Source organism: Aquila chrysaetos, chromosome 18 (genome assembly GCF_900496995.4).
Source record: "Aquila chrysaetos chrysaetos chromosome 18, bAquChr1.4, whole genome shotgun sequence".
Taxonomy (NCBI): domain Eukaryota; kingdom Metazoa; phylum Chordata; class Aves; order Accipitriformes; family Accipitridae; genus Aquila; species Aquila chrysaetos.
Genome location: NC_044021.1, coordinates 26144314 through 26171694, shown reverse-complemented (window position 1 = coordinate 26171694; position 27381 = coordinate 26144314). Strand labels below are relative to the sequence as shown.

The following is a 27381-nucleotide window of genomic DNA, read 5'->3' as shown; positions in this document are numbered from 1 at the left end:
TAAAGTGGTTTTGTATTTTTATTATTATTTACAAAATACTGTAAAATTCATAATATTTGTCCACCTTGCACATATCAATGGTACAAAAGCCGCCAGTTACATCAGTACTGAATTATAAAAGTTTTGTTTCAAAATTACTGAAAAGCACACCTTATCCAGTATTTTTTCCATCCAAGTAAATATACAAATCAAATTAAAAAATATAAGTATTGTATCTTCTTTGTGTTTCAAGACACAAGGGATCACAAAAACATCCATCTTTTTTAGATCCAGGGTAGAATTCTCGTAGTGAGCATTTTAATGCAACTACCAACTATTGTTACTCTCGAATTAAGTATTCTCTAGAGTGATTAAAAAGATTTTAAAATATGGGGAAACAGAAACAACTTCTACAGGTTATTAGGGTTAGGAGATGGGAAACGTAACGATCACAATTCATGCAGTTGGGTCACTGCTGAAATAAAATATTCCTCCATGAAGGTGTTCAAGTTAGGACCTGAACAGGACTGGTAGATAATTCTACTAGAAACACTTAATGACTGCTGCTGTGATACTGGGAAGGTTATCACTTTTAAATTTCTATAAAATACAAATTTTTCTAGCACATTATTTGTTGTTTTTAAGTCAAGATTCACACACCAGTAGACAATGACCTCCCTCAACAAACAAATCAAAAGCAGGTTTTGGTACATTACCAACAACATGATGTACTAAATAGGGTTTTTTTGTTGTTGTTGCTTAATCCAGCATATATGATAATACTATACAGGAATCCTCACAGAAAAAGAGGACAAAATTGAGGTTTCTGCCATAGACAAAAACTTTATAAAAACATAATACAATTAAAATACAAAATATATATAGTACATGTCAGATCAGTTAGTAGTGGCATTTGAGGTTTCTGGAGACTGAAGAAATTCATAGGGATCATGAACCATGTCTTGCTGTTCTCCAACACTCAGATGAGAGGGGCTTCCTGTAGAATACAGGAAAAAAAAAAACAAAACCTTTAAAAGTACAGAAAAATAATGGAGAGAGATATATATAAACAGCATGATTATTTCACATGTTCCTTTCAGACTTTTAAAGCAAAACAGACATTTAAATGATATTTAAACAGGAGATTTTGGAAAAGAAATTATGAGGTTCTTCAGTAATTTAGATACTTTTTAAAAAAGCAGTCATTATTCTATTACTCCGAGTTGAAAAATTATACAAAATGTAATTGAGTATCATCCAACCAACATCTCCTACCCTCTCAGAAATAGCACCAAATTGTTAAGGGGTATGTTACCCTATCATCCTGTCTTAGCACTGAATTTTACAGCTGGAAGACTATTGTAGACTCCCACCTGTTACATGCTGCATATGCCAAAGTAAAATAAACATTATCTACTCCTCAGTATTTCTAAGAGCATAAAATTCAAGTGCACATAGGGATTTGCCACTCAGTATCAATTTACTTCACAATTACTTCAATCATGCCTCATCAAAAAATAAGTAACTAACTACAATTAGTGTTCTTAATTCCGCAGGTCAAAAGTATGCCTTCTTAGTTGCCTTTGCCATGCATACTTAAAAATTAAAACATGATCCTGTAGTCAGCACACTGTTTTATCAGAGTAGTTTCATGCAAAGATTTATGTCAATCAAAATGTAAGTTTTAACCAGTTTCAATTAGAGCAGAAGTATTGCAACTTCTGTGACACAGGTAACTTTACCAAGATGATGTTGGTCTCTTTCAGAGGTATTGGAAAGGGAACTCAAATTGGATGATGGCCGGGATCCCACTCTGTCAGCCTGAGCTTCATGAAGGTCCTGCAGCAACTTAGTTGTTTCATCCAGATGTAAATGGTTATCATCATGATCAAGCTCCTTCTTCACTTTCCCTAAGGGCCACCAGTTACCAACCAAACCCCATAATTAGCACATGCAGATTGACTCATGAATTACAAAGTCACTATAAAAAAATTCTAAAATAAGTTAACACAAGTGTTGTCTATTACACAAATGACATCAGCTTTGCACTGTCCTTTGCACTTCTAAAAGGCAACAGCTGCAGATCTGTTTTCAGTTTCAAGAGACACATGTTGAAATGCATTTGGCAATACTGGACGATGAAGGAGAGTGCCACGAGAAATGGCTCAAACTGAACTGACTCCCAGTATTTAAACAGCTATAAGAGCTTAATTTGTCTTCCTCATCTGTTAAACTTCAGACATGAAATAATGCATTTAGTTTGCAGCAAAGGAGAGTAAGTCAGTAGAAAGATTACTTAAATATCTAACTTAAAATACAGTTAAAATAGAAGATGTAATTTATGGAGGTGAAGAAATCCCCATCACAGAAGGTTTTTAGAACAGTATCTTCTCCAGCAACACTGATTTTACAGTAAGCCAAATAAAATTGGAAAGAACTGCCAGTATCTGCCAACATACGCTGCTCTTTCATCTGAAGACTTAAAAAAATTTCCCTCAACTTCAAGCTGGAAAATAAACTCTTTCCCCTCTCTTTGGGCTGTCTTCAATGCAGACCTTGCTAACTTTGCAAGAATTATAAGAAATAATGTCATAAACTCTCTCTGGAAGCTATGTTATCTATAAGTATGATTATTTACAGAAAGATCGAAGAAGAAAAATATAAGCAGCTTTCAGTGGAGCAATCATAGTAAGACTGATATGGCTAAACATTATCTATAAAATGGATATTTACTAATTTTTTACTGAACTGCAATAAAATTAGTGTGTGACAGCATAATCAGAGCTTACAACTGCTTTTCAAAGAATACTGCACCTATGGGAGAAATCTATAGAAATGTTTTTTTTTTTCTTTAAGCTTTCAATAACCTCAGTTATGTTTTATAATAGACAGTTTCGCATCTTTCACATTCTGAATTACAATTATCTTAAACCATAAGCAGTATTATTTTTTTTTTTTTTTGTGATGACATTTTTTAAGACATTTGACCAGCTCAGCAGCAGGCAGAAATGGGAACATTACTTCCTGTACTATTTAAAGGAGGATACCTATCAAAGACGTATAGAAGTATTAGGATACTTTCAAATACACATCTGCCTTATTTGAAGGTAAAGTTTTTCCAACACCTGAAGTTTCTTCTGCTTTTTGTTTTGGGACATTCCAAGTGGTGATATGATTGAGCTTCACATACTTAACTACTTCTCAAGTTATTTCAAAAGACAGCATGTGAAGCAGTAACATTTCTGAGACAAAGCTCCATACTGATTCTTAAAATTTGCATTACTATGAACACATAAAAAACAAGCAAAGCTATCAAAATTGTGAAGTACAAATACTTTGGTTTCTTCAGTGGTACAGGAAAAGTTAGCTTGGCTAGCACATGGATGTCTCAGGAAAAACAGACCAAGGTTTCATTTATCTTGTACCAGCCCTAGACTTTTACCCATGTCAAATGTAGACTTACTACTACTTTTTGAACACATTTTTATTCTTAGCAAATCCAGCTGTTACTTTACCTAAATGGTACAACTAAACCATAATTGATGGCTTGTATATTTAATTACTTACCTAATGAACTTAACATAGAAATATCAAGAGATACATCAGAATATGGTTTCATAGACAGAAAGTCTAAGTCAGAAGTGTTGCTGTCTCCAGCAGATTCTCCAACCTATTAAAATACAAGAAACAAAGACTAGCAACAGTGACAAGCTGTCATAATAACTTTTTAATGTTTAAGGTAAATGCATGAATCCATACTCTCAGAAGTGTGTACCACAACACTTGAGACTGGAACATCCATAACCACCTTGGCTAACCTGCGGCTCACAGGCAGCTCAAACATGGTTCCAGGACAGACTGGTCATACGAATAGCAAGGGATCTGCACGGCAGTCTAAGTATCTTTCATCTCATCATCCGGGACTGTTGAAACCAACATTACCGAATCGTCTGGGACTCAATTACATGCTCAACTCATCCCTGTCCCATGGCAGAACCCTGGTGGGGGGAAGCATTATCAGTATCCCCCATCATGAACCACTCCCAAATCCTCTTTTCCCTCACCTTCTTCAATGCAACATCACCTTCTCAATGCAACACTGGATTTATTGAAATTTTTAGTATGTGACTAATAAAACCAGTAAGGTGGGCCTCCCCCTACACAGCATCAGCTGGAGCTGGTCTCTCAAGTATTTTTTCTGTAAATTTGGATAATGAAATACAGCCTGCACTACAACAGTTTCATTTTTTCAATACCTGTTGCAATACTGCTATGTAATGGCAAACAATAAGAGATCAAAGTAAAAGTCCTTAAGCTTCAAAACACATTCTAATAGAACTCTCTGAGGTTGCCTATTCCAGCAGGAAGAATAAGACATGCAGGTAAATACACAACCAGGTATTAACTTTTAGAAATACGAAAATGAAACTTAGCACTTCCATGAATTAACTTAACCAGTTACCTTCTAGAGAGATACAAACCTTTCCACAAAATGTAAGGAATATTTGTAAAACTATAAATTTTATTAGTTGCTATAATGTAATCTATATAATTTTTATGTGAATTGCCATGGAATACAGTGCATATCTTCTGTTGTCACATATAATTTGCAAGATAAAACCTGTACCACTTAAAGAAAGATTTGATTAGTAACCATGAAAGAGTAAGATGTGCATTATTTACCCCTACTTTCTAAAAGACATTTTCAATGGATGTGGTAAAACTGATAAATAGCACTGTTTTTTTTAACACTTTTACAGCAGATTGAACCTCAAATATTCATCAGCAGATCAAGTATCTTTCAGATTCCTAAGTGGTCTTCCTGTCTCTGAGATTTTAGTTATGCATGCTGAATTAAAGTAGAGAATACAGAACAACAGGACAAACAAAGCCACTAACTAAAATAGACTGAGTGTCAGAGAATCCATTTTAAGTACTGAAAGCTTATTCTAGATACTTGAATCTTAATAATTTTAATCTTATACCTCAGAACCTCAGAGCATACAGCATGCACATCCTTGCACTGAAACAAAATGAATGTCTCAAGGCATTTTTTTTTTTTTAAACACAAATCACTTTACCATAATCTGTTTGGAAGAATCCGGACAGGTATTACGCAACTTGTGTTCTTCTTTTATGAGAACTGGCAGAACCTAAAGAACGAAATCATATTTTAGATCTTAGCATTTCATAGCTTATACTTGTTTCCTAAGAATACTCTTAAGTCTGTGTAATTTACTGGTTTACCATGATCAGATCCTAGGCCACCACAGAACACTATCATGTTTTGTGATGCTTGCATAGAACCTTTACACAAAAAATAAAGACTAGCTCTTCCCTAAAGGGTGACCATATACATTTGTATAAACAATTTAGAACTAACCAGGACAGCCTCTTAGGACAGCGTCTTTAGGACTAACTAACAGTCTCTTCTTTATCATATACTCCACTTACCAATCTTTTCTGTATTATTATATAGAACAGATGCACATTAAATAAAATCAGGGATTTGAACGTTGGAAGCCCAGAGGACATAACTTTCTCTACTTTAAATGACAAGACACTTTTTCCAGTGGAAAAAAACCAAACGGACTGAGTATCAGCATAACTTACTTTAACTTCATCCAGCGGTTTTACTGGGATGTTTCGCCTCTAGAAAGAAAGAATACTAACAATTAGTTTTATTCAACATAAGGGAGAGACCTCTCTCTTCTACAATTTCAAGTATATTCAAACACAAAATGAGAGACAGCTAACCTTTTCACATATCTGTAATGCAATTACAATGTAGCAGTTGCTGTTTTGAAATATTTTAGTATTATGCATTTTAACTAATCTTTGAGTCCCCTTACACTATTTCTTCTGCCCATGCATTTTATATTCAGGTGCGGTACCTTAGTCATTACTTCAGTAACTTCTGATTCCAAGTCATTTAAGGTTGCGCTTTTAGAGCTATTCATCCTTACTCAAATGTAGCAGCCCAAAATACTCTAGCATAAAACACCATGGCACATCATCACTGAAACACATTTAACTGTACAAAATCTGTACATATCCACATATGTCACAACTGAACGGCATTTCTAAGTGTAAATAGCCATTAACCATTTGAAAGGTATTCAGAAATTCTCATTTGGAACAATATTCATAGAACAGGGTGGCAAAAAGGGAAAGGCACATGTTTTATTTTAAAGCTAAGTTCAATATGTTGTATACACACGTTTCTAAATGTAGAAGAATATTCAAAATACTGTTTTTGAACTTTTTGAACTTTCCAATTATTTTTAACTAACCTTTACATTTCTTCCTGCTTCATATACAATCTTTTTCCAGTAGGGACTGGAAAAAAATACCCAGAAAATTCTGAAGGATCCTCTGTATTTTTCATTGTATTGTCTCCTTTTCGCCAAACATCACTTAGCCTTTTCTACTTCTAACTCTGCAGAGATTATGCTAAATCTCATTCCTCCATGTCAGGAAGTCCGAGTACTTTCCATCCTCCCCCCCCGCATCCCTTTCTTTATTCTTGAATCATTCAGAATGTCATGACCTTAAACAGCAGACAATTATTTCAAACTAAGAGAGATTTTCAGAGTGAAGATAATATGAAACAAGATTTTGCAGTTTCTGGTAGTCTATTTTGTCTTGGGAATACAAAGATTCCTACTAGAATTATACACACTTCTGAGAAAAATATCTTCTCCAGTCTTAGTATGAATCTCCTCGGTAAAGTGCTTTTGGAAATAAGTTAAAAGTTTTTCCTTCAGACATACTACATGAATTTAGAAGTTAGCACTGTTGGGTAACAGATACCTGTACAGTGGTATTAATCTATTCTCCAACATTATTTCAATGTTCCAAATAATTAATCCTTCCACAAGGAATATATTTTGCACTTAAATTAAGAAAAAAAAAAATCCTTAACAAAAGCATTGCAATATAACTCAGAAGCAGATACATATCATGACATTGAGTGACAGGGCTGCCCAAACACCATTCAGTTGGTTGGCCCTTTCTCCCCACTGCTATCTTGCACCCCCCTGCCTCTTCCTTTCTGCAGTCACATACTGAACCACACTGCAGAATTGATCTTGCTGAAGAAAAGAAAAAGATTACTTCTCTGCTGATTAATTCAGTTTCTAATTTGGTTCACCGCATGGTTGCATGAACAGCTAAGCCTGCACTGCTTAAACTGACAGTGGAACAAAGCATCTCATACTACATTAAAAAACAGAAACAAACAGGCCCGTTCTTGTTTTGATGAACTTGTGACATTTCTGTGCATCAAGGACACACCTGCTTTAGCTGATAAATAGTTTTGGAATGATCTCCACTAGTGATCTGGTCCAGAAGATCATCTACTATCTTCTTGCTGTAATTTCCAGCGTCCTTCACAAATTCTTGTAAGCTAATAGGAATGGAGATATAAGCATTATAGAAAATGTTTACTTTTGTAAAAAATATTTCAACTTGCAATATGGTTTTCCCCAACTATGCTGCATTACACCTACATTTTCCTTGTTCTTTTACTTTTTTATGCTTCTTCAGAAAAGTAATTAAGGCCTTCAAGAAGGGTTGGTTGTTGGGTTTTTTTGTTTTTTTTTTTAAATGGAAGTAAGTGTACGTGCAAACTTGTTCTTCACAACTACCAGCAAATTTTCACTTGAACTGTCATTGGTAGTGGGTTTAAAAAAAGCACAGAGAAGCAAAAAGCTTGTGATTAATTCTTTCCCTCCAAAATTAACAATTTAATGAAAAGTGGGATTTTCCTTTTCAAGTACTTCTGTTTTGAACCTCCTTGAAAAATATCACTGTGTTAAAGTCACTGAAATCTATTACTTGCATATCTAAACCTACTTACTGCTGGGTTTAAAGCAAAATGCTAAATCTTTAGCAACCTACAATATCCTGTGGTCAAAGGCCCTAATAGCAAGATCCATAACAGCCTTGCAATAAAACAGGGTAACTTAAAAGTGCAAATGGGAAAAAACCAAAACCAATAAACCAACCCCCCCAAAAACCCAACCAACCAGGATGAAAGCTAGCTTCAAGTTTTATAGTGAGTTATTTTTAAAATAAGTTTTAGAAAAAAGTATCAGGATTTGGAGGCTCCTAGTTGACATTTGGTCCAAACTGCTTTTCATAAAATTGCTATGAGAAGTTAGGCCTCCTAATAAGGAAGCGCTTACCTTAAGGCACACTGTATCCCAGTTTCATCACCATATGCTGAGTACAAGAGTTCCACTTCATCTGATTTCAAATCATGAAATATAGAATTGTTTTGCATGGAAGGTGCTGTACTAGCACTTGTAAGAAAGGTTACTAGACAGGTAGAAGAAAGAGATGGCAAATGATTAGCACAAGTGTAGAAGATGACTTGGGGGTAAAAAGGAAAAAAAAAGATTTTGTTTTCTGAAACAGATACAGAAAGTGCAGTGCATTTTTTCCTCCAACTGAAATCAAGAGCCATTATCTCAAGGACACTTCTAGATTCTAGAATCAGCGCAACTATTTTAACCATATAAATAAACTTACTTACACTACTGGAAAATAAAGAACTAGTTAACCACCCCACTCCCACAAAAAAAGATTCATCCCTCCATCTGCTTTTATATTTCTGCTTTTTGCACATGTCTACTTCACTGTTGTTTGCCAGTCAGTTTCTGGAGAGCAGATTAAAAACTAAGAAAAATGTCAATAATACTAGAAAAAAACCACAGTTTGTGAAATCCTTGTCATATGATACAAAAATGCAAATGACCAAAAGGTTCTTTTCTCAACTTTTAAGCACAGTTGCTCAGGAAAAATTATTTCCTCCAGAGAAAGTGGAGTACCATTATTGGAAAGCTTCTAGTGTGGCTATAGCACTAAGCCAAAACATTAATCCATAAACTCCTAAATAAGTTATGTTTAATAAGCAAAAAAGTCAATTTAATTAAAACTGCATTCTGCTGTAAATGGAATAATTGTATATTACAGAAATAACCAAGTGAACTTTCTTTTGGAGACAGGTATAATCTGAAATTATTTTATATCAAGAAATGGCTCAAACGTCTAATTAGCACAAAGTTAAAACATATTCTTTGGCAATTACCTTTATTTCTTCGTTCATCTTTAAAGCCCAGTGTAGTGAAGCCAGGTAATAATTTGCTTGACAGTGAACTCAGATCCACTGGGTGAGTTTCTTCCTCTAATAATTTGATTTAAAAGAAGGTAATAATTTTTAGAAAAACTTTTAATGTTTAAAATTTATTTATGATGAATATTTAGATATTGCAATTTTAAAACAATGCAGTTACCATAAAGGCTAAATGTCTTTTAATCTGTACTTTAAGGATAGGTAGTGTAATTCAGGTTCTCCATTTAAATTTCAAATAGATGCTGTAAATATGTTTCCATCTCTTATTCACAAGATCTATGGCTTGCTTAGTTATTTCACTTTTAAAGTATACAGCAGCATCTGAAATTCTTTTACTAGCTGATTCACAAACATTCAAGATCCAGATATTATGAGGTGATGAAAGCAATTTCTTCTGTTGACGAAGTGGTAGTTTGTCTATAGAAACCCAGATACCATGTAAAGAACCTTGTTAAGATAATTACCATTATGGCTATAGCAATATTTCTTTCTTCTAAAGTTCTGAGAACTGCTTAATTACAATGGCTCAAATACTTTGGAATATGCTTTTAAACAAAACAAAACAAACAAACAAAAAAATCCCAACAGCATCCCAGTTATTGGAAATCTCTCTGGCTGTTCTGGAACCTAATAGTAATTATGCTCAATTACTGAACAACAGAAAGCAAGTTTATCCCTAGAACCTTACTAGGATTAAAAAAACCCAAAACAACAAAAAACAAACTACAACAAAAATTCAGATTATACTATTAGCTGTAAATTCAGTGTAACTAGTATTAACTACACAAACAATCAAAAAAAGATTCTGGAGCACAGAAACATCAGGAAGCAGTACAGTACTTTACAGCACACAGCAGAAGCTTGCTCTGCTCTCATTATCATCACTGTCTAAATTTTCAGTGGCATGATTTCAGATGTATTAAATCACATTAATTTTACTACTTTTTTCAGAAATAGGTAAGGACATGATGGCAGCTGAGATGCTCAATTTCATTCCAGAAAAATTCCAAATGAAAATTTAGACAGTAATAGAGTTACAGGCTTGTATCTCCGAATCAAAAAAATCAACAGAAATGTGACTAGTCAAAAGGGTTCATGCATTCATCAGAGCAACAGTAGGTAAGCTGTGAATTAATTCCAATCTCAAAAGGTGCAGAGAAGGAAGTGCTAAATCAACATGACCTACAGCAGCATAAAGACTATGACATTTCATTCATTACAAACTTCCAAAACTTCTGCATTTTGAGCTCAAAACTAAAACAAGTGGAAAGCATAAGACAATATAAATATTGTATAGTACTAACACAAACAAAAACCCACAGAAAAGATCAAGGAACTAAAGAAAAACAATTAAGCAAAACCTAATTAACTTACAACTGAAATGTAGCTAATAATTTAAATTATGAAAGTAAGAAAGACAATTCTGAATTTACATCTGTGCACTGCACATTTACATAGGATTAAAGCACTTTCCTTCACCTTTTGCCTATTAGATTTTAACACTACAAGGTACTTGGAGCAAAAGCCTGTCTTCCAAGTTCTCTATAAAGTTGTAGCAATGTATAAGTGCTTATAAACAGATACTATTTTACCTTCTTACTGTTAGCATCAGTAGAAGAAGAGTGAAAATTTGAAAGGCAAAGAGAAACATCTTATACTGGAGATACTAAATATAGCTGTTGGGGAAAATGGTTTGGGGAATAATTTAAAAAAAAAAAACAAAAAAAAACCAAACAAAAAACTACCCCCTCATCTATACTACCCAGGATCTGTATGTACTGTTAAGACTTCAAAATCTGCTAGAACATTGAACATTACAAACATTTTCTTGAAAGATGATGGCATTTACCTTCTGCTTCTGGATCAGATGAATTTACTACACTAAATAATAAAGTTCCGTCTCCATTTTTTTTCAGATAACCAATCTGTAAATAGAACCACAAAGATACAGAAGCAATCACTCAAAACAGTCCAAACTCAAGGAGTTGCTCACTTACACAGAAAACTATAAAAAGCATTTTTAGCTGTATTCAGATCCCACACTCTGGTATTCCCTTTTTAATACATAGAATCTTGGGTCACAGCTATTTATCACCACCTAGCAAATGCTTCAGAACAGAAGACTTAGGAGTAAAAGTTCATATGTCATATATACAACACCTTATTCATCTTCCTAAATCAGATCCAAAGTATTCATCCAACACAAAAACAATTCCATTATAATTAGTGTGGAGCCAGGCATTCTGACTGCCAAGCCTAGAACACACTTTCTTTTTAGAAGCAGAACTGCAACTCCTATCCACAATCTACCTCGTTGTTTATTTTCAAATCTAGACTGAACTGCTTGTTTTCATATCTCACCCACAACTTTCTCTAATTACAAGTACTTTTATGAACATGCTATCATATTCTTAAAGAGGAAGAAGTGCTGTGACAGACCTAGCAGAGCACACAAACACAATGCTAAAAAGACAGCCAGAGATGTGAAAGACAATAGAGCACACTAGGGTCTGTAAAGATAGAGCCAGAACTGATGCAACAAACTAAGCTGATGTCAGAAAATGACTACACATGAATCGTGCAAAAAAGACTGTAACTTCTCAGGAAAGACAGAAAATGAAAACTATGCTCTCCCTAAAGAAATACTAGTAAATACTTTCAAGTAAATTGAACAATAAACCTCTCCCCTATTTTGTTTTTTTAAGAGGGAGGGGAAGAAGTTTAAAGCTCTCAATATATAAGGCCAAAGCTAATGTTGGCATACAATAAAAACAGAGGTGACAAATGCTGGAAAAGGAATAAACAGGATCGATACCTTCAACTGATGGCAAAAGTTAACAACGGCTGAACTCTTAAGAACGTGTCAGTGTTACCTAGATTCAGTGGGATCTGCAGCGGGTTGTCTAGCTGATTAACAGCCTAGACAATTAAGAGCTGCACACCTAGAACAACTGTTTCTTGGAACACTGCAAAACTGACTGCATCAGCATGAAAGGCCTTTTCAGTAAAGCTAGCACATAGCAGAAAATTGGTATTGCTTTAAAGGCTTTTTAAAAAGCCACCTTTACTTTGGAGGTCTCAAATAGCCTTCAATCCTAGCAAGTCTTCTAATTATCTAAAGAAACAGAAATATACTGAAGAAGCTAAACCTTCTCGCACTGGTCTTTGAGGCTTTACTTCCTAACCCAGTTGAGCCTAAGGTGACTGCATAACAAGAGCCATTGTCCAAGAAATAGACATTTAAGTTTGAAGACACAACTGCTACCACTAATGCTTCAAAGCAAGAGTTTCTTCTGCAACAGTTGTTAAAAAATAGGTGGAAAATGCAGGATGTAGCAACATCCTCATTCTTTTTTTGATTGCAGTGGTCACTAGAGTATGTGACAGAATGAGAAATGATGACAAAGGTGGTCATAAGACTCCACATGATGCAAGCAAAACAGAATAAATGTATGTCAACACAGGCCTATAGCAAATGCCTGTAGCATTCAGTCCAACCCTAGCATGAAGTAATGAAGGAATCCAGTATTATCACATACCTAAGAAAAACACAGCCCATAAACAGGTCGTGCTGAGGAAACTGCACTAACAGTATCACTCAGCTTTTCCTTCCAACTCTTGGAACAGCACAAAAACCAAACACATGGAACAGCATCAGAATCACGATCAAGATGATCAAACCTGTGGTTAGCACTGTCCAAAATTCCAACATGGACAAACTACTGCTATCTTCTCCTAGTCACTGAAAGACGTCTGTATTTTGTATGCACACAACGTACTATAGCTGAACAGCTACTACTTGTAGGTACAAAACTACAAGAGGTTCTGGACTTCTCACTGAAAACAGTAATTTAACGCTTAAAAAATTCCTGAATTCCTTAGGTTGGGGGCAGAAATCCTAATAACCCTTCAACCTATGCCAAAGTTTGCTTTTTCTGAGGTTTGCAACAATAAAAATAGCATGATGCTATTTTAATCACTTTCAGTGCTAAGGGTTGCAATTAAGGAAGCCAGATTCAAGACTGAGCAACATTTCACTGTTTTCTGCAAGTGAATTTCTAAAGAAGTTCAACACACCATACAACTTGAGATCCATTTAGGACACCCTACAATGGGCTGCAGTGGGAACTAAATTGTAGACAATTGTCACATTGGTATTCCACACAAAGCATACATCCTAAATGTCAGTCTCAGAAAACATTAATACTGAAGCCTATTTCCTAAGATGAGACAAAGCATTCAATAGTCAGACACAAAATGGAATTGTGAACTTTGTTGTGCAGTAGACCTTGCTGTTGGGTAGATATCGATTGATCCTATCCCGAGCTTCATCTGCTGCATGTTCCACTAGTGCCAGGACATGTTCTTCAGCGGTGCTATCTGTCAGGCTGCACGCATTTCCCTCAGGTTCAAATATGCAACTAAGAAAGAGAAGAGGAGTAGCTGTAGAAATTAAAAGCTAAAACAAAACAAAGGGCTGAATTCTGGGTTTGCTAAATAAAACAACCAGTCCCACTCCTCTCCCAGTGTCAGTCTACTTTAGCATTTAAGTGGAATTATAATCATATTATGAAACTGAAGTTTTGCAGCAGAAGCTGAAAACTACCAAACTTCAAAAATTTAATTGTTTCTGTACCTTGATGAAAATAAAGGAAGTATTACAAAACAGAGATTGGGAGGAAAATTGCATTAATACAAGGTGAATGCTGTATGTGTCCTTAGTCTCCCACATGCATGAATATGCTATTTTCACAAATTCCAAATAGAAAAATGCAGAAAAGAAATTACATGATGAAGGAATGGAGACTGTGTAACTCTGATCTGAGAAAAAAACCCAACAGGCTGCATTTATGAGTATTAGGTCATTTAGTTGCTTGTAGAAGTAGGACACTGCTCCCAGTCTAACAGGGAGTCCTTTATGTTTGTTAATATTGGCAGTTAGTATTCGTAATCAGTATCAATCATGCCATTCCTCCTTATTTAAATTACAGAATTTAACATTTATCTTTCAGTAGATCCATTTTCATTAAAGCACCAAAACAGTAAAAACATAACAAACAAGCATACCTAAGATGGAACAGGACATATCTTAGCTATTACATAAAATCAGAGAAAGGTAGTATTATAAGGGGAAGTGCGAAGATATCATAGGACATGGCAGTCTTCATTATATTATATATTTAAAATAAACTTTGTACATCAAAATCTTTCAGGGCATTATATGGACATTAGACACTAGGGCCAAACACCTTAGGTACTGGGTAGAGCATCTCCTCACACCAAATCCATTTCTCTCTCGTGGGTTATCTTCTTCCATTTGCTTAGCTAAGAATTTCTCTCTGTATAGAGATTCAGATCCGATACACAAGAAAGTTTTGCTATTAAAGACAATAAAAAGATCACAGGATCATACTATTATGAGACAAACGTGTTATACGATTTTTGTTTCATTGAAACTTTAAGAAAGGGTGTACACAGCAGGAAACTCCTCAACAACTGACACTTTCTAACACACTCTACAGAATACTTCATGGACAAGAATTTTGCAAGAATGTTCAGAAGGTTGCAACATCCTGGACAAAATTTTCAAAAACTACTTAGATATTAGGATGTCCAAGCGATCAAGTCACTTTTTAAAGTACAGTATAGAGGTCTAAACTGCTTTAATACTTTGCAAACATTGACGTCAGCTCCTTCTCTGTTTTTAACTGTGAAATACGAAGGCAAAAGTACCTGCTGTTAGGTTCGATTCTCTCCCCAAAGCTCTTATTGTACATCAAAAAGAATAACATCTATCCTACTGATGCCAAAATACAAGTGTTTAAAAGGTCAAGTTAATTAGAAAAAACAAATTAATTCCAACTACTACAGTTACATAAACATTGAAAAGAACAGGAAAGTAAATTTATACCACAACTGATTATAAGGAAACTGGTATCAGGATAAAATTAAAGGTCAGTTATTTTTAACTATCTGAATTGTATGTTAAGGTAGATATTAAAGACAGAGCAGTACTATATTGCTTGGCAGTCTCAATTTCTTGCTCTGTTAGCTAACTGTGTTTGAAGATGAGTACAGAAAAAGTGGCCAAGTACAAAGTTACTCCTGTAATGGAGTTTATGTAAAAATTAATCAGAAGAGAAAATCTATTATTCTGGGCACCATACAAACCAAATCATCATCTTTTAAAAAAAACAACCAAACAAAACCCAAACCACCTCCCCCCCAATCAACTCTTGTTTACAGAAAGGTACCTTCAGTTAATTCCTATACACAATCCATTAAACAAAGAACAAATTGCACCTTGATAACTCTCCATGATACAGCAACAGATATGTTTCTGTATGCTGACGTTAGAATAGTTCCAGCCAAAAAAATTACTCAGTTTAAAATTGTTTTTGAAGATACATGTTGCAGTCTCCTATTTCCACAAAACATTAAAATACTACTACTTCCATCAGATATTAAGCAGGATTACAAAAATGCTTGAAGTGTAATAAAAAAAATGTGGCTGATTAGAACTCTAAAGTTCACTTTTAACAAAAATGAGAGAGCATGAACCTGGAATAACAACTTACATTTCACTTTTTTACTTTGGATGTTTAAGAAAGAAGCCTGCAGAACATATCTACATGATCAGATTATTTAAGACATGCCTAGTAATGCTCTTAGTTTTATTTTCATAAAATTCCACTTGATATAATGCCTTACAATTTAAATTCACCATCTATCCTAGGATGTCTATGTAAGTACACTGAACAACACACTTTGCTTGTAAATCACAGTTTCCACTAAAATCTCCTCATAAAATAGAAAATAAAACCCTTTAGTTAGACTAAAATTAGATTTTAACTATAAAAACATGACTTTGCGACACAGGGGTGCCTATTAGCTGGAAGACAGCTATTGCACTAGCAGTGTATTTTATGAAGAAGCTTAGTAAGATTTCATTGGGAAGATGTTATCATCTGCTCCAGAAATAATCTCCTGTATCTCCACAACCTGCCAGATAAGACTAAAGTTAAATAAAATCATTTACTGATCTGGGGCCACTTTGCCTCCCAGAAAGATCCTGTTAGGTTTTGATACAGTCAATCATTTTATAAAAAAGGACAAGATGCAAAAGGTATTTGTGGCTATGTTAAAAATGAAAGTACATTTCAAAGCATCATGAAAAGCAACTCTCATTATTTAACACAGATATAAATAAGGATAAAAATAGCTATATATACATTAACTGTAAGTGTTTAAAAGAATATGCAGTGATTCTTTGAATTGTTTGTTTCAAGTTGGGAATCACTGGGTTATTAAACTAGTTCTATAAATAAACAAACAAATAAAATACAATAAAATTGACCATTTATCCTATTGACCACAAGGAGAAAGGCTGAAAGGAGGTTTTTTGCTCAATTCTTTGCTGCTGTCTAATATTACAAAAGCTGCAACAAACCAGTAAGCATGCCCATGAAAACCTTTACCTAATAACTTCTTTATTTTGCTTTTTGGATTTCTTGGTAGTCTCTGCTTGTACAGGAACAACTTCAGGGACAGGTTCCTCAACTGCTGTGTCTTCATCACCCAAAAGAGCTGCCTGCTGAGAAAAATCCATGTCCTGCATAAACGACATGCTGCGCTTCAAAGCTAACAGCCGTTCCTAGAATCAGAAAGGACAGAGCGGCAGGGACTTAACCTTTCCCTCATAGCCAAGATGCTATGATAATGGGATGGGATGGGAATGGCCATGGCCTTATTTTGTTCTTAATGCCTCGTTTCCAATGGCGATGCAACATGATTTGGTCATGGTAGCATGGCATCAGAATTTCTGCAGCCCAACTATCAAGAGAGAAACAAACAAACAAACAAAACTGCATATGCAAAGACAACTGCCTATTTTACACAAAACTTACCATAACTGCAACACATGCACACACGCACACACACACACGCACCCACACAGAGCAGCTCACCAACATAACTTCATTTTACAAGCCAACAACTGTATGAGTAAAAAGTGTGTTTGCACGCACACATTTGTGAAACCCCTGAAACCTCCCCTACACCCACCACCTTCAAAGAAAAAAAAAAAAAAAAAAAAAAGAAGCTTTCTTGTTTATGCAGAAATAAAACTTAAAAGAGATCTTGTTTTCAAAGTTTCAGCCAGAAGCAGTATTTTACAGTTGGGTTTTATAAACATGGATCTTAATTGCTTCCACTGAGGCCAGTGGAAGACGCTCCTACAGACTTCAGTGGTGCAGATAAAGTTGAGAAATAAGGGTATGGTTATAACAAGAATGCTATCAAGCCCTTAAATACAGCAGCACTAACAGGCACTGCTATAATTAATCATGGATGAAATAACATTTATCATTGTTATTAATTATGTTCCTTTTAAGTATGACAACACACCACCCCACACCACCACCACCCCCCGAAGAGTTTCTGCTTTTTGTTTTTAATAGTTCTCTTACTTTGCTCATCATCTTAAAGCCTGTGTGCAGTATCTTCTTGGCTAGCTTGTAGTAAACAGTATCTGGTCTGTTGTAAGTCATTGCATTATCACACATCAGTTTAAAATCTGCCTGTAAAATACAAAACAAAAGAACTGTTAAAATTTTTAATTCCTTTGTTAAATGACTGGAAGATACCAATCCATCACAGCAGCTCTGTGAAGAGCACAGCAGTATTTTAGCAGCAGGCTCATGGAGTAAATGCAAGCCAAAATGTCACACAGAATTGCAAAGGTTTGAGCCCCTTTTGCTTCTTCAAGATGCTCACTTTTGTTTGGAATTGGCTTTTTGGTTATAAAAAAACCCAAACTGCACAACTTTTCCCTGAATGCCAGATGTAACATCTCCTCCTTATGCAAATAGACCAAAGAGAAGAAATGGAGAAATTAATAGGACTGAGGTACGAAGGTAAGTACTTTTTAGTGTTTTTCCCACCTTCTAAATCAGAATGGACTCAAGAAATACAATGACATCAGAAAGATACAAAGTGTCTTACATATAATTTTAATTCTAGTAATTTGACCGCTTCTTCAGTCGCTTGCACTAAAACAAAAACAAAAAAAGAAAAGAAAACTTCAAAGCATAAGAAACAGTCTTCTCGATGCTCATTGCATGCAACAAAAAACAGAACAGCCAAGCCTGATTTTGTCTTCTCCTTTGAATGGTTATCTGTTACACATAATTTCAAGTAATTTTTACTGATGCAAGTTGTATTGGGTTTGTGTGGCAAGGTTCTGGTAGCCAGGGGGTTACAGGGGTGGCTTCTGTGAGAAACTGCTAGAAGCTTCCCCTATATCCGACAGAGCCAATACCAGCCGGCTCTAAGAGGGACCCGCCGCTGGCCAAGGCTGAGCCCATCAGCGACAGTGGCAGTGCCTCTGGGAGAACATATTTAAGAAGGGAAAAAAAGTTGCTGGGGCACAGAAACAGCAGCCAGAGAGAGGAGTGAGAACATGTAAGAGAAACAGCCCTGCAGACCCCCAGGTCAGTGCAGAAGGAGGGGGAGGAGATGCTCCAGGTGCTGGAGCAGAGATTCCCCTGCAGCCCGTGGTGATGAAGACCACGATGAGGCAGGCTGTCCCCCTGCAGCCCAGGGAGGTCCACGGTGGAGCAGATCTCCACCTGCAGCCCAGGGAGGACCCCACGCCGGAGCAGGCTCCTGGCAGGACCTGCGGATCTGTGGAGAGAGGAGCCCATGGAGCAGGTTTTCTGGCAGGACTTGTGACCCCGTGGGGGACCCGCACTGGAGCAGTCTGTGCCTGAAGGACTGTAGCCCGTGGAAGGGACCCACGCTGGAGCAGTTCGTGAAGAACTGCAGCTTGTGGGAAGGACCCACGCTGGAGAAGTTCATGAAGGACTGTCTCCCGTGGGAGGGACCCCATGCTGAAGCAGGGGAAAAGAGTGATGAGTCCTGCTCCTGAAGAGGATGAAGCAGCAGAGACAACGTGTGATGAACTGACTGTAACCCCCATTCCCCGTCCCCCTGCGCCACTGTGTGGGGTAGGTAGAGAATCCGGGAGTGAAGTTGTGCCCAGGAAGAAGGGCGGGGTGGAGGGAAGGTGTTTTGAGCTTTGGTTTTATTTCTCATTACCCTACTCTGGTTGACTGGCAATAAATTGAGTTAATTTTCCCCAAGTTGAGTCTGTTTTGCCCATGATGGTAATTGGTTGAGTGATCTCTCCCTGTCCTTATCTCAACCCATGAGCCCTTTGTTATATTTTCTCTCCCCTGTCCAGCTGAGGCAGGGGAGTGATAGAACGGCTTTGGTGGGCACCTGGTGTCCCAAAACAAAGGTGCAACACGGTCCACTGTAAACAGAACCAAAAAAATTTGTTGCAGATTGTAAAAGCTTTTTCTAGAGTGCCTTTTTTCTAGTCACATGCTACTGATCTGTAGAGTAAAACATAGAAAGCATTATTAGAAGCTCTACGAAACACTGAATTAAGATGACATTATTATATGCCTCTGAAAATTTCTGAAGTTAGCAAATCAATAATCAAGATTCATGCAGTAGTCTTTCCGGGCACTTCACAAATTCGACCCTAACAAATTCAAGTGGTACCTGATTTAAGAATGTATTTTTATCTCTTAATAACTTTTCAATATTTAAACTTTTATATATATATATAATATATATTTTTTTAAATATATAAAAATATTTAAATATTCAAGCAATTAGGTTTCACTTATTCTGTAGACACAAATGCAGATGTTTTTTGTGCATGAGTCCACTATATTTGATGACGACTTGACCATGTGCAAAAGTGTATGCAAACAGAATGGTATGCTTTTTCAAAAGTTAACCCATTGAGTTTACAGACCAGTGAACACATTTGCTGAGACAAAGATTTTTGAAGGTTACTATTGTGGTTGGACATAAAAGTCTTTGTAAAACTTTCTCTGGCACCCAACACTTACAAAAAATAACCTTGCCCTACTGCAATCCTGATCAGATTCTGTAACAACAAAAAATTGTTTTATTTCCTGTTTCCATATAGGGGTGTCAGAGCAGTGCTCTCCTAATCATTTAGTAGTTGTCATCAAGCCCATATAAGCAAGTAGGTGAATAGAGTCTGTGACTTTCTATGGCATTTAAGCCATCTGACTTCACTTAACGACACCATCACAAAAACAGAAATTGAGAAGGTGACATGGAGGAGCAAACTATGAGCCAAAAAGCAGATGAAGACCACGTGAGCTATACATCTAGCGATGGCCTTTGAAGTGCTGCAGAAAAGGACAGAGAAGAGTCTTTTGCTCGCCCAACTTTGAAGTAGACCCTTTTTTCAGCAGCAAAACTGATGAGTCTCCTGCAGCAATTTCCCCTCTTCTAAATGCAGCAAATGGTTCTTGTGGATTTAGTCTTAGACAGATTATTTATTGGCTTGTGACTAGCCTCAGCTGATTATAACAGTTATATCAGAAATGAAGGATAATTGTTTGAGTAGGCCTTGTTTTAGAGGTCAAAAACCTATAGACTTCATTTCTGTATTACACAGAATTACAAAGGCATAAGCGTAACTAGGTACACTCATATATCTAGAAAGGGAGCCCAACCTCTGTGTCACCGTAAGCTGGAGACTTCTAGCAACTATTTATTGCTCCTCAGAGTATCAGCAGAAACTAAGTCCTTCACAAAAAAAAGAATCTGTTGGTCTAAACAGTACTGCAATTTTCTTTCTTTTTTTTTTTTAGGTTGCTATCCCACCAGTTTCAATATTGCAACCTTGCCTGTAACTAAATAGAGGCACAGAGCTCCCATTCAAACTTCCTTTTTAAGTTGCTGAATAAGACAATCCAGCGAGCCAACAGAATTTAGAGACCTGAAGGCATTGCTGATGGCAATGCTATTATGAATCCTACTTTACTATTTCCTATAAATCTCTATACCTTTTTCAAAAAATAAAGCATACATAACAAAACAGTAATCTTTGTCAAAGCACCTATAGAAAATAAAAGCCGTTCTTTGCTCACCTTGCTGGACCTTTCAAAAGAAGAAATTAACCCTGAGAAGCAAGCCAATCCTCTCTGCCAAGTCTGTTGTTATATCAACACCACTCTAGAAAACAATAATACTGAAGGCAGCTAATAGAACTTCATGAATCAGTTAAAGAAAACTCCTTTCCTTCCAGGAGCTGGCAATACCATGAAAAGATTTCTTACTGCACTGTCTGTAAAACCACAATGCATCCAGTAAAGTATTACAGCAATAGCAATACACAAAATAGCCAAGGCAAGTTGCCAATAAACTTGCCAAGTAAGTTTCTGCCAAAAGACCATTCCAAATGAAGTTATATGGAAAACAGGATAATTAAAGATAAAAAATAAGTGGTTGAAGAACCTGGAATTCTACCTAAGTCTTTGTGATAGTCTTACTCCTGTTTATGTCTAGCAGCATGAATTCCATAGAACTTTAGAGCATGTTCTTGGTTTCCACAGTAATTTGTAGTAGATTGTAGTAGAATCTGACAAATACAGACCTTCCACAGTGAAAAACAAAGCAAGAAACCCATTCTACCACACAGAACATATAGAAGTGCTCAGTTCTGAAAAAATGCACATTAAAATAATTAATGTAAGAAAGGCTTCTATAGTTAAAAGGAATCTTCAGTTTCTTACTAAAGAGTTCTGAAATAACTAAATATCTATTAATTCACCTTGAATTCAGTGACTGATTTGTATTCATTCGCTGCAATTTTTTCCTTCATCGTACCAAAATCCATGGGGTGCTTTATTATCATGGAATATCCTGGAGCAATGGCATCCGTGACTGGAAAAGCAAAAAACCCATGAGGATCTTTCCTAAAAATAAAAACAATACATTTAGATTTATATCAGCAAACAAAATTATCATTGTTTTTATACCACATTCATGGTATAAAAAGAACAGCACTACTTAAAAAGAAAAAACACTAAATGCACTCTCATAAAACAGAAGCATATTTGAAAAATTTCCTCATACAGGAGAGAATTTTGATTATGCATATGTAGACTTTCTGAAAGAGATTCAGCTAGTTCTTGAATTACTTAATTATTTCTTGTATGCTTTCTGTGTCTCTATCTACACTTCAAATGGGTCTTTTGGCTTCACTGAGTAATAACCTCTTCAATTCTTCTTGTTCATGAGGTTCTCTAACGATAACTACAGTGTTTAATATTTTCAAATTAGTTCCAAATTCAGCTTATTGCTATGTAATAAAAAAGGAAAATGAATTTTTTTTTTTTTAAAAACATGACGTACAGCGTTAGCAATCTTATGGAAAACAATAAAATAAAAAGCCTCTCCAAATTAAGAGGATTATCAAGTAAGCAGGTATAAACTTGCTTTGGTATCTGACAGAGGACACAGAATAAAACAAAATTTCATGAGAACAGTCCAATCTTTTAAACTATTAAAATTCAGAACTGTTTTTTAATTCATAAATTAAGTCATTAATATTTAATACATTTATAATGGCAACGTACCCCCTGCCCAAAACATTTCCCCACCAAAAGCTAGAACTGCATAGCTGGTAATAACTTTCCTCAACTAATCTTTAAAAACTACCAGGTCCGACATTGTTACAAAGGTTACCAAACATATTACAGCCAGTCTTTAGGCACTATTTTCAAACAGAAAACCAGGATAAGAAGTTGTAAAGTAACACATACAAATATGCATTAGAATCTGTTGACACAGCTGTAGATACAAGATGCTCAATACCTCTGAAGCTGGCGAAGGAAGTGTTCTAGTAACTGCTGGATCGGTGTGCTCTCATTTTCAGCTGCATTTTGAGATGGAAACACAGGTAAATGCAATGAAACAGAATATAGGTATATTTATTCATTTTAAAAGATAAATACCAGACAGAAAAAGCTTAACTACAAGTACAGCTTGTACTGATCTGAAGGTCAATGAGACATGGATTTCAAAGCAGAAGCACATCAGATTTCTAAGCATACAGTAACTATTTCTTCTCCTTTACTACTTACTGAGTTTTAATCACATTAGAAACTAGTAGGTGTTAAATCAGATGTAATGCTAAGTCTAGTAGTTGTAAGAAAATGTATTAACAAGGTGCAAGTAAGGTGTTATGTATTTTTACAGGAAAAGAAAAGTGCAACTTGGTTCCTCATGTACTGCAGTTGGGAAATCCATGTTCTTGCAACATGTTATCCATTCAATTTTAATGGTTTCTTTACCATAACACCCATGCAATTAGCTTCTCTGAATCTTTTCAATCAAAAAGAAGAGTGACAAATAGATGCAGATTTGTACCAAGAGAGGTACTGATTACGATTTCACTTCCTGTACAGATTAAGCAATGAACACTACATTTTTATTACCTGTTCCATGCACATACGTCAGAGAGACTGGCTTTAATATGAAGTTTGAAAAACTAAAGCAGCAGCATGCTGAAATCTATAATTAAAACCCCAACTCTTCAACATGATAATGCAGAGACATTTCCTTTCTTAACCAGAAGAGGTAAGGTAATCTGTATGCTTTTGAACAACATTTCCCAAGCAGATGAAAATAGAAGCCTTGTCAATATAGAGAGCAGGTTTTAGCTTGTCAGTTTTTCAAGGCTCCAGAGACATGTAGCTTTGACCAGAAAATTTCAGTTACCCCTATCAGGTCACCTTGACAGTTGATGGACACCATTCCTCAATTTAATGTGCAGTCATAATTAGAAAATTCCTCAATACATTACTTGACCAGTCAATGGGCAGTGTTCCAAAGACCCAACATTTTGCTACTAAGTTCCTTTTCCAGCCATATGTGTAGTGAGATCATGATGTATTTGAAAATTCTTGTAAGTAAAAGTTTCCACTGGATAATGTTGAGATTTAACTATCAAGCAATGGCTACAGGCAGAGAAAGCATGACAAAATCTGAAGGGATTAAACATGCAGAAGTTACCACACGCAACTGATAAGTATTTTGGCTGGTGATGAGAATTAAAGATTGGTAAATGAAAACTGGGGGGACTATGGTCTTTAGAGACACCCTATCACAACTTACTGCCATACTTTTGATGAAAAGAGAGATACTAAAATTAAAATTCCACATAGGTCATAAAAAAAGACCATAACAACAGCTAAGCAGTCTCTGCAAGATTCTCTTCTCTTGAACTGAGCAAAACTTCGCTTCAGACATTCTGACCATTGTTCTGTAAATGCTAAGGAAAAGGAATTAGGTGAACACTACGCACAGTAATACTTTTATACTAGCTTTATTCTGCCAATTAACAGAAGCCAGAGACAGATGTCCTTGGCAAGTTCAGTCACATGAAAACAAACATACTAAAACCCAAAAGCACCAAGAGGCATATTGACTTTTCAGATAGCAGAAAGTTCTGAATGTTGGAAAAAATAAGGTCTCTAGATTTCAGCAAATCCTCATGGAAATTTTACATTTTGGTACCTTTGACAAAAGCTTTGTTGTGCGTGCTTTTAGAAACACCCAAGGTGATTTAATTTTTCATATTGCTCACCTGGCTGAGTTCTGCATGCTCTGACAGGACGATCTGGAGGAGGTTCAACCTCCACTTTTTTCCCAGGATCAAAGTCATCAGTTTCTCCTTCAGTGTCACACTGTTCTTTCTCCCTTTTCCTCTTTTTCTCTTCCTAGCACAGCAGGAAGAAGACAGATTTCTGAAGAATGTACTTGGAATATGCAATCCCACATACCAAAAGGTAAGAGACAGTGATTTTTCGTTTGGAATACTCATTCTATATCTGAGCCATAATATGGTTTAAACAACAGTGCATACATTTGCACTGTCACATTTTCAATTTTCTTCTCCAATTAAAACTAATACAGTTCAGCTTTTGCTTCTTTGTATTCAATATACTATTGTTCTATCATTAGTTACTGTACTTTTACTGAAAAGAATGTTAAACACTGAAGCTATTTTTATATTACATATATATATTTATATTGCATGATAATAAGCTACACCAGAGACTGAAGGAAGTTAATTTACTATTCAGTAAAAATCAGTCTGTAGCTCTGCTTTGATCAATGTGTTTTTGTTGTTTGGTGCATTAAACAGGAGTCAATAAAGTACACGATCTACAAAAGAACCGTAAGAAATGCTTTGTAACAGTGGTGGCAATTAATGATCTCTTCCTGAGCTTCAAAGCAAAGGCATGCCTGAGTCACTCCTATAATCTCACAGTCATTATTCATGTTTGCACAGAAAACCATACTTTCATTAACTTTGTTCAGACTACAGTTTTGTTACTTATCTATTCGTTAGCTTCTCTTGCGTGCACTAATAATGAAGTTCTGGGGAAAAAGAAATCCACCCCACCCCACCCCCAATTTAGCAAAGGCAAAACAAATAATTTGATTTGATGCTGCAAGATCTTCTATTAAAGACAGTTGTTTTGCTACATTTCAAGTCACAGCCATACTCTTAACTGAAACATTTAAAATGTTTGTACGAAGAAAATTTTCCTCGTATTCAAGAGCTTCTGAAAAATCCTACAAGATATATCACTTTCAAGTAATACAACCCTAACAAATAAATCAATTCAAAATGACAGATGTTAGCCATACACACATATAAAATAGTACCAAAAAACTGTCATAGGAGAATAATAAACCTACATGACAGAAGAGAATTAAAAAGCAGAGACGTCAGAGAATCATTAGCACATAAAAGAAATACCATTAAAATGAAACTGTACAGGTAACTGTACCGTCTTCTTCTTGCTGATTTCAGTCTAACTCCTAAAGGTTCAGCATAGACAGCTAAGGTGATCATACCATTTGCTACTAACAAAGCCGCAAAGCCTAGCCTGCAGGTTATTCTAAACAAGAGACAACAAGACTATTGTACCACAGTACTCAACAGATCAGATTTCAGAAAGCTGTTTTGAGTAAACATATCAATTTCAATGTCCAATAACTTAGCATATCTCAGGAACAGAAATGCAATCTAGATTTGAAAAGCTGAAAATACCCTCCTTAAAAGGGTAGCAAAACATGTTTCTAACCTCACTGAAATACAAAACATCCAACTTAAAACCAGAGCTATTCATACTTACAGACAGAGCAAATGAATAAGAAAAACAAGCAGTTACAAGAAACGAGCTTTTACTTTGTTAAAAAAAAAAATAATCACAGGGATATCTCTTTTAAATGGGAGAAATACACCAAAACACACACAGGGGTTTTCCACATTTGGTGAAGGGCTGTCTCCAAACAATACGCTTCTTGCAACAGTGATTTAAAAAAAAAAAAAAAAAAAAGTTCTGATACTCCACACCAGACTTTAGATCTGATAAGCAAGCATGAAGACCGGTATGTCTGAATTCTAAAAATCACAGTTTACCTTTCTCTTTCTTCTTTCCTCATCATCTAGATGCTTTTCTTTTTCCTTCTCAGACTTTTTTTTCTTTTTTTTCTTCTTTTCTTTATGTCGTTCTCGCTCATGATCTGATCTGTCATCATAGTAACTAGAATCATGCCCTGACCCAGAAAGTTCAGTCACTTCACTTCCTCCGACTTTAAGCACCAGCTTTAAAGGTTTTTCCAAAGGCTTATCCACATAATCTGAAATAAAAAAATAAAACATCTCACGAACGCACACGGAAGTGATAACAAACAGCAATTATTGCTGCGTCTTCTAGAAGTACTAGCACTTGCTGCAGGTTGAAAATACACGCAATACATTTGGAGAGAAAAATAGCAGCCAGGGCTAACAAACCCCTGTTAAGAAACAGTCGCTCAGCACATTTTGCATCATGCTCTTCCACAGACCTGCAACACGTAAGGAACTAACTCCTCGGCTTTCCCGGAAAACACTCCCGAGATCCGTGTCAGAGGAAGGTGAAACCCAAGCACCACCCGAGCAAGGGCAGAGAGCGGCGTCCCTCGCCGACAGCCGCAGGACCCACCGACACCGCTCCGTCTCAAAGCCCACCGACACCACCGCCCGCCCCAGGCCCCTCCGGAGCCGCCTTCGCCCGGCCCCGGCAGCCTCCCGCCTCCCTCAGGCCGCCGCCCGCTTCGCCTCTCCCGCTCAGGAGCCCCGCTTCGCTTCCCTTCGCGTCGCCTTCCGCCCGCCTCTATCGTCCTCCCCGCCCCCGGTTCTCACCGCTGTAGGCGGTGGCGGAGGCCGAGCGCCATTCCGCCTTCTCCGCTTTGTGTTTCTTGTGCTTCTTCCCCATGGCCGAGCCGGCCCCCGCCAGCCGCGGCCTTCCCCTCGGCGGAAGCGCTCGGGGCGGCCGCGGTTCCTTCCGCCCGCCGCGGAGGAAGATCCA

At 36.4% G+C, this 27381-nt stretch overlaps 1 protein-coding gene across 8 annotated transcripts; it reads right to left on the bottom strand.

Annotated features, from left to right (window-relative positions):
- On the bottom strand, positions 1–27377 carry BRD9 (bromodomain containing 9). Of its 8 annotated transcripts, none has more exons than XM_030041728.1 (18): positions 27216–27377; positions 26451–26671; positions 24603–24735; positions 22829–22889; positions 21783–21927; positions 17587–17697; positions 16597–16772; positions 14368–14496; positions 13407–13539; positions 10968–11043; positions 9074–9169; positions 8169–8301; positions 7276–7387; positions 5593–5631; positions 5061–5132; positions 3547–3649; positions 1722–1889; positions 1–976 (listed from the first exon to the last, which is right to left on the bottom strand). In XM_030041728.1, exons 1-18 carry the CDS (start codon positions 27286–27288, stop codon positions 876–878), a joined length of 2082 nt encoding a protein of 693 aa, XP_029897588.1. In that variant the 5' UTR covers positions 27289–27377; the 3' UTR covers positions 1–875. The 8 variants fall into 8 exon arrangements, with proteins under 8 accessions (XP_029897588.1, XP_029897589.1, XP_029897590.1 ...); XM_030041729.1 differs by having other exon boundaries at positions 14368–14457; XM_030041730.1 differs by having other exon boundaries at positions 16597–16712.
- Positions 27378–27381: the final 4 nt, after the last annotated feature.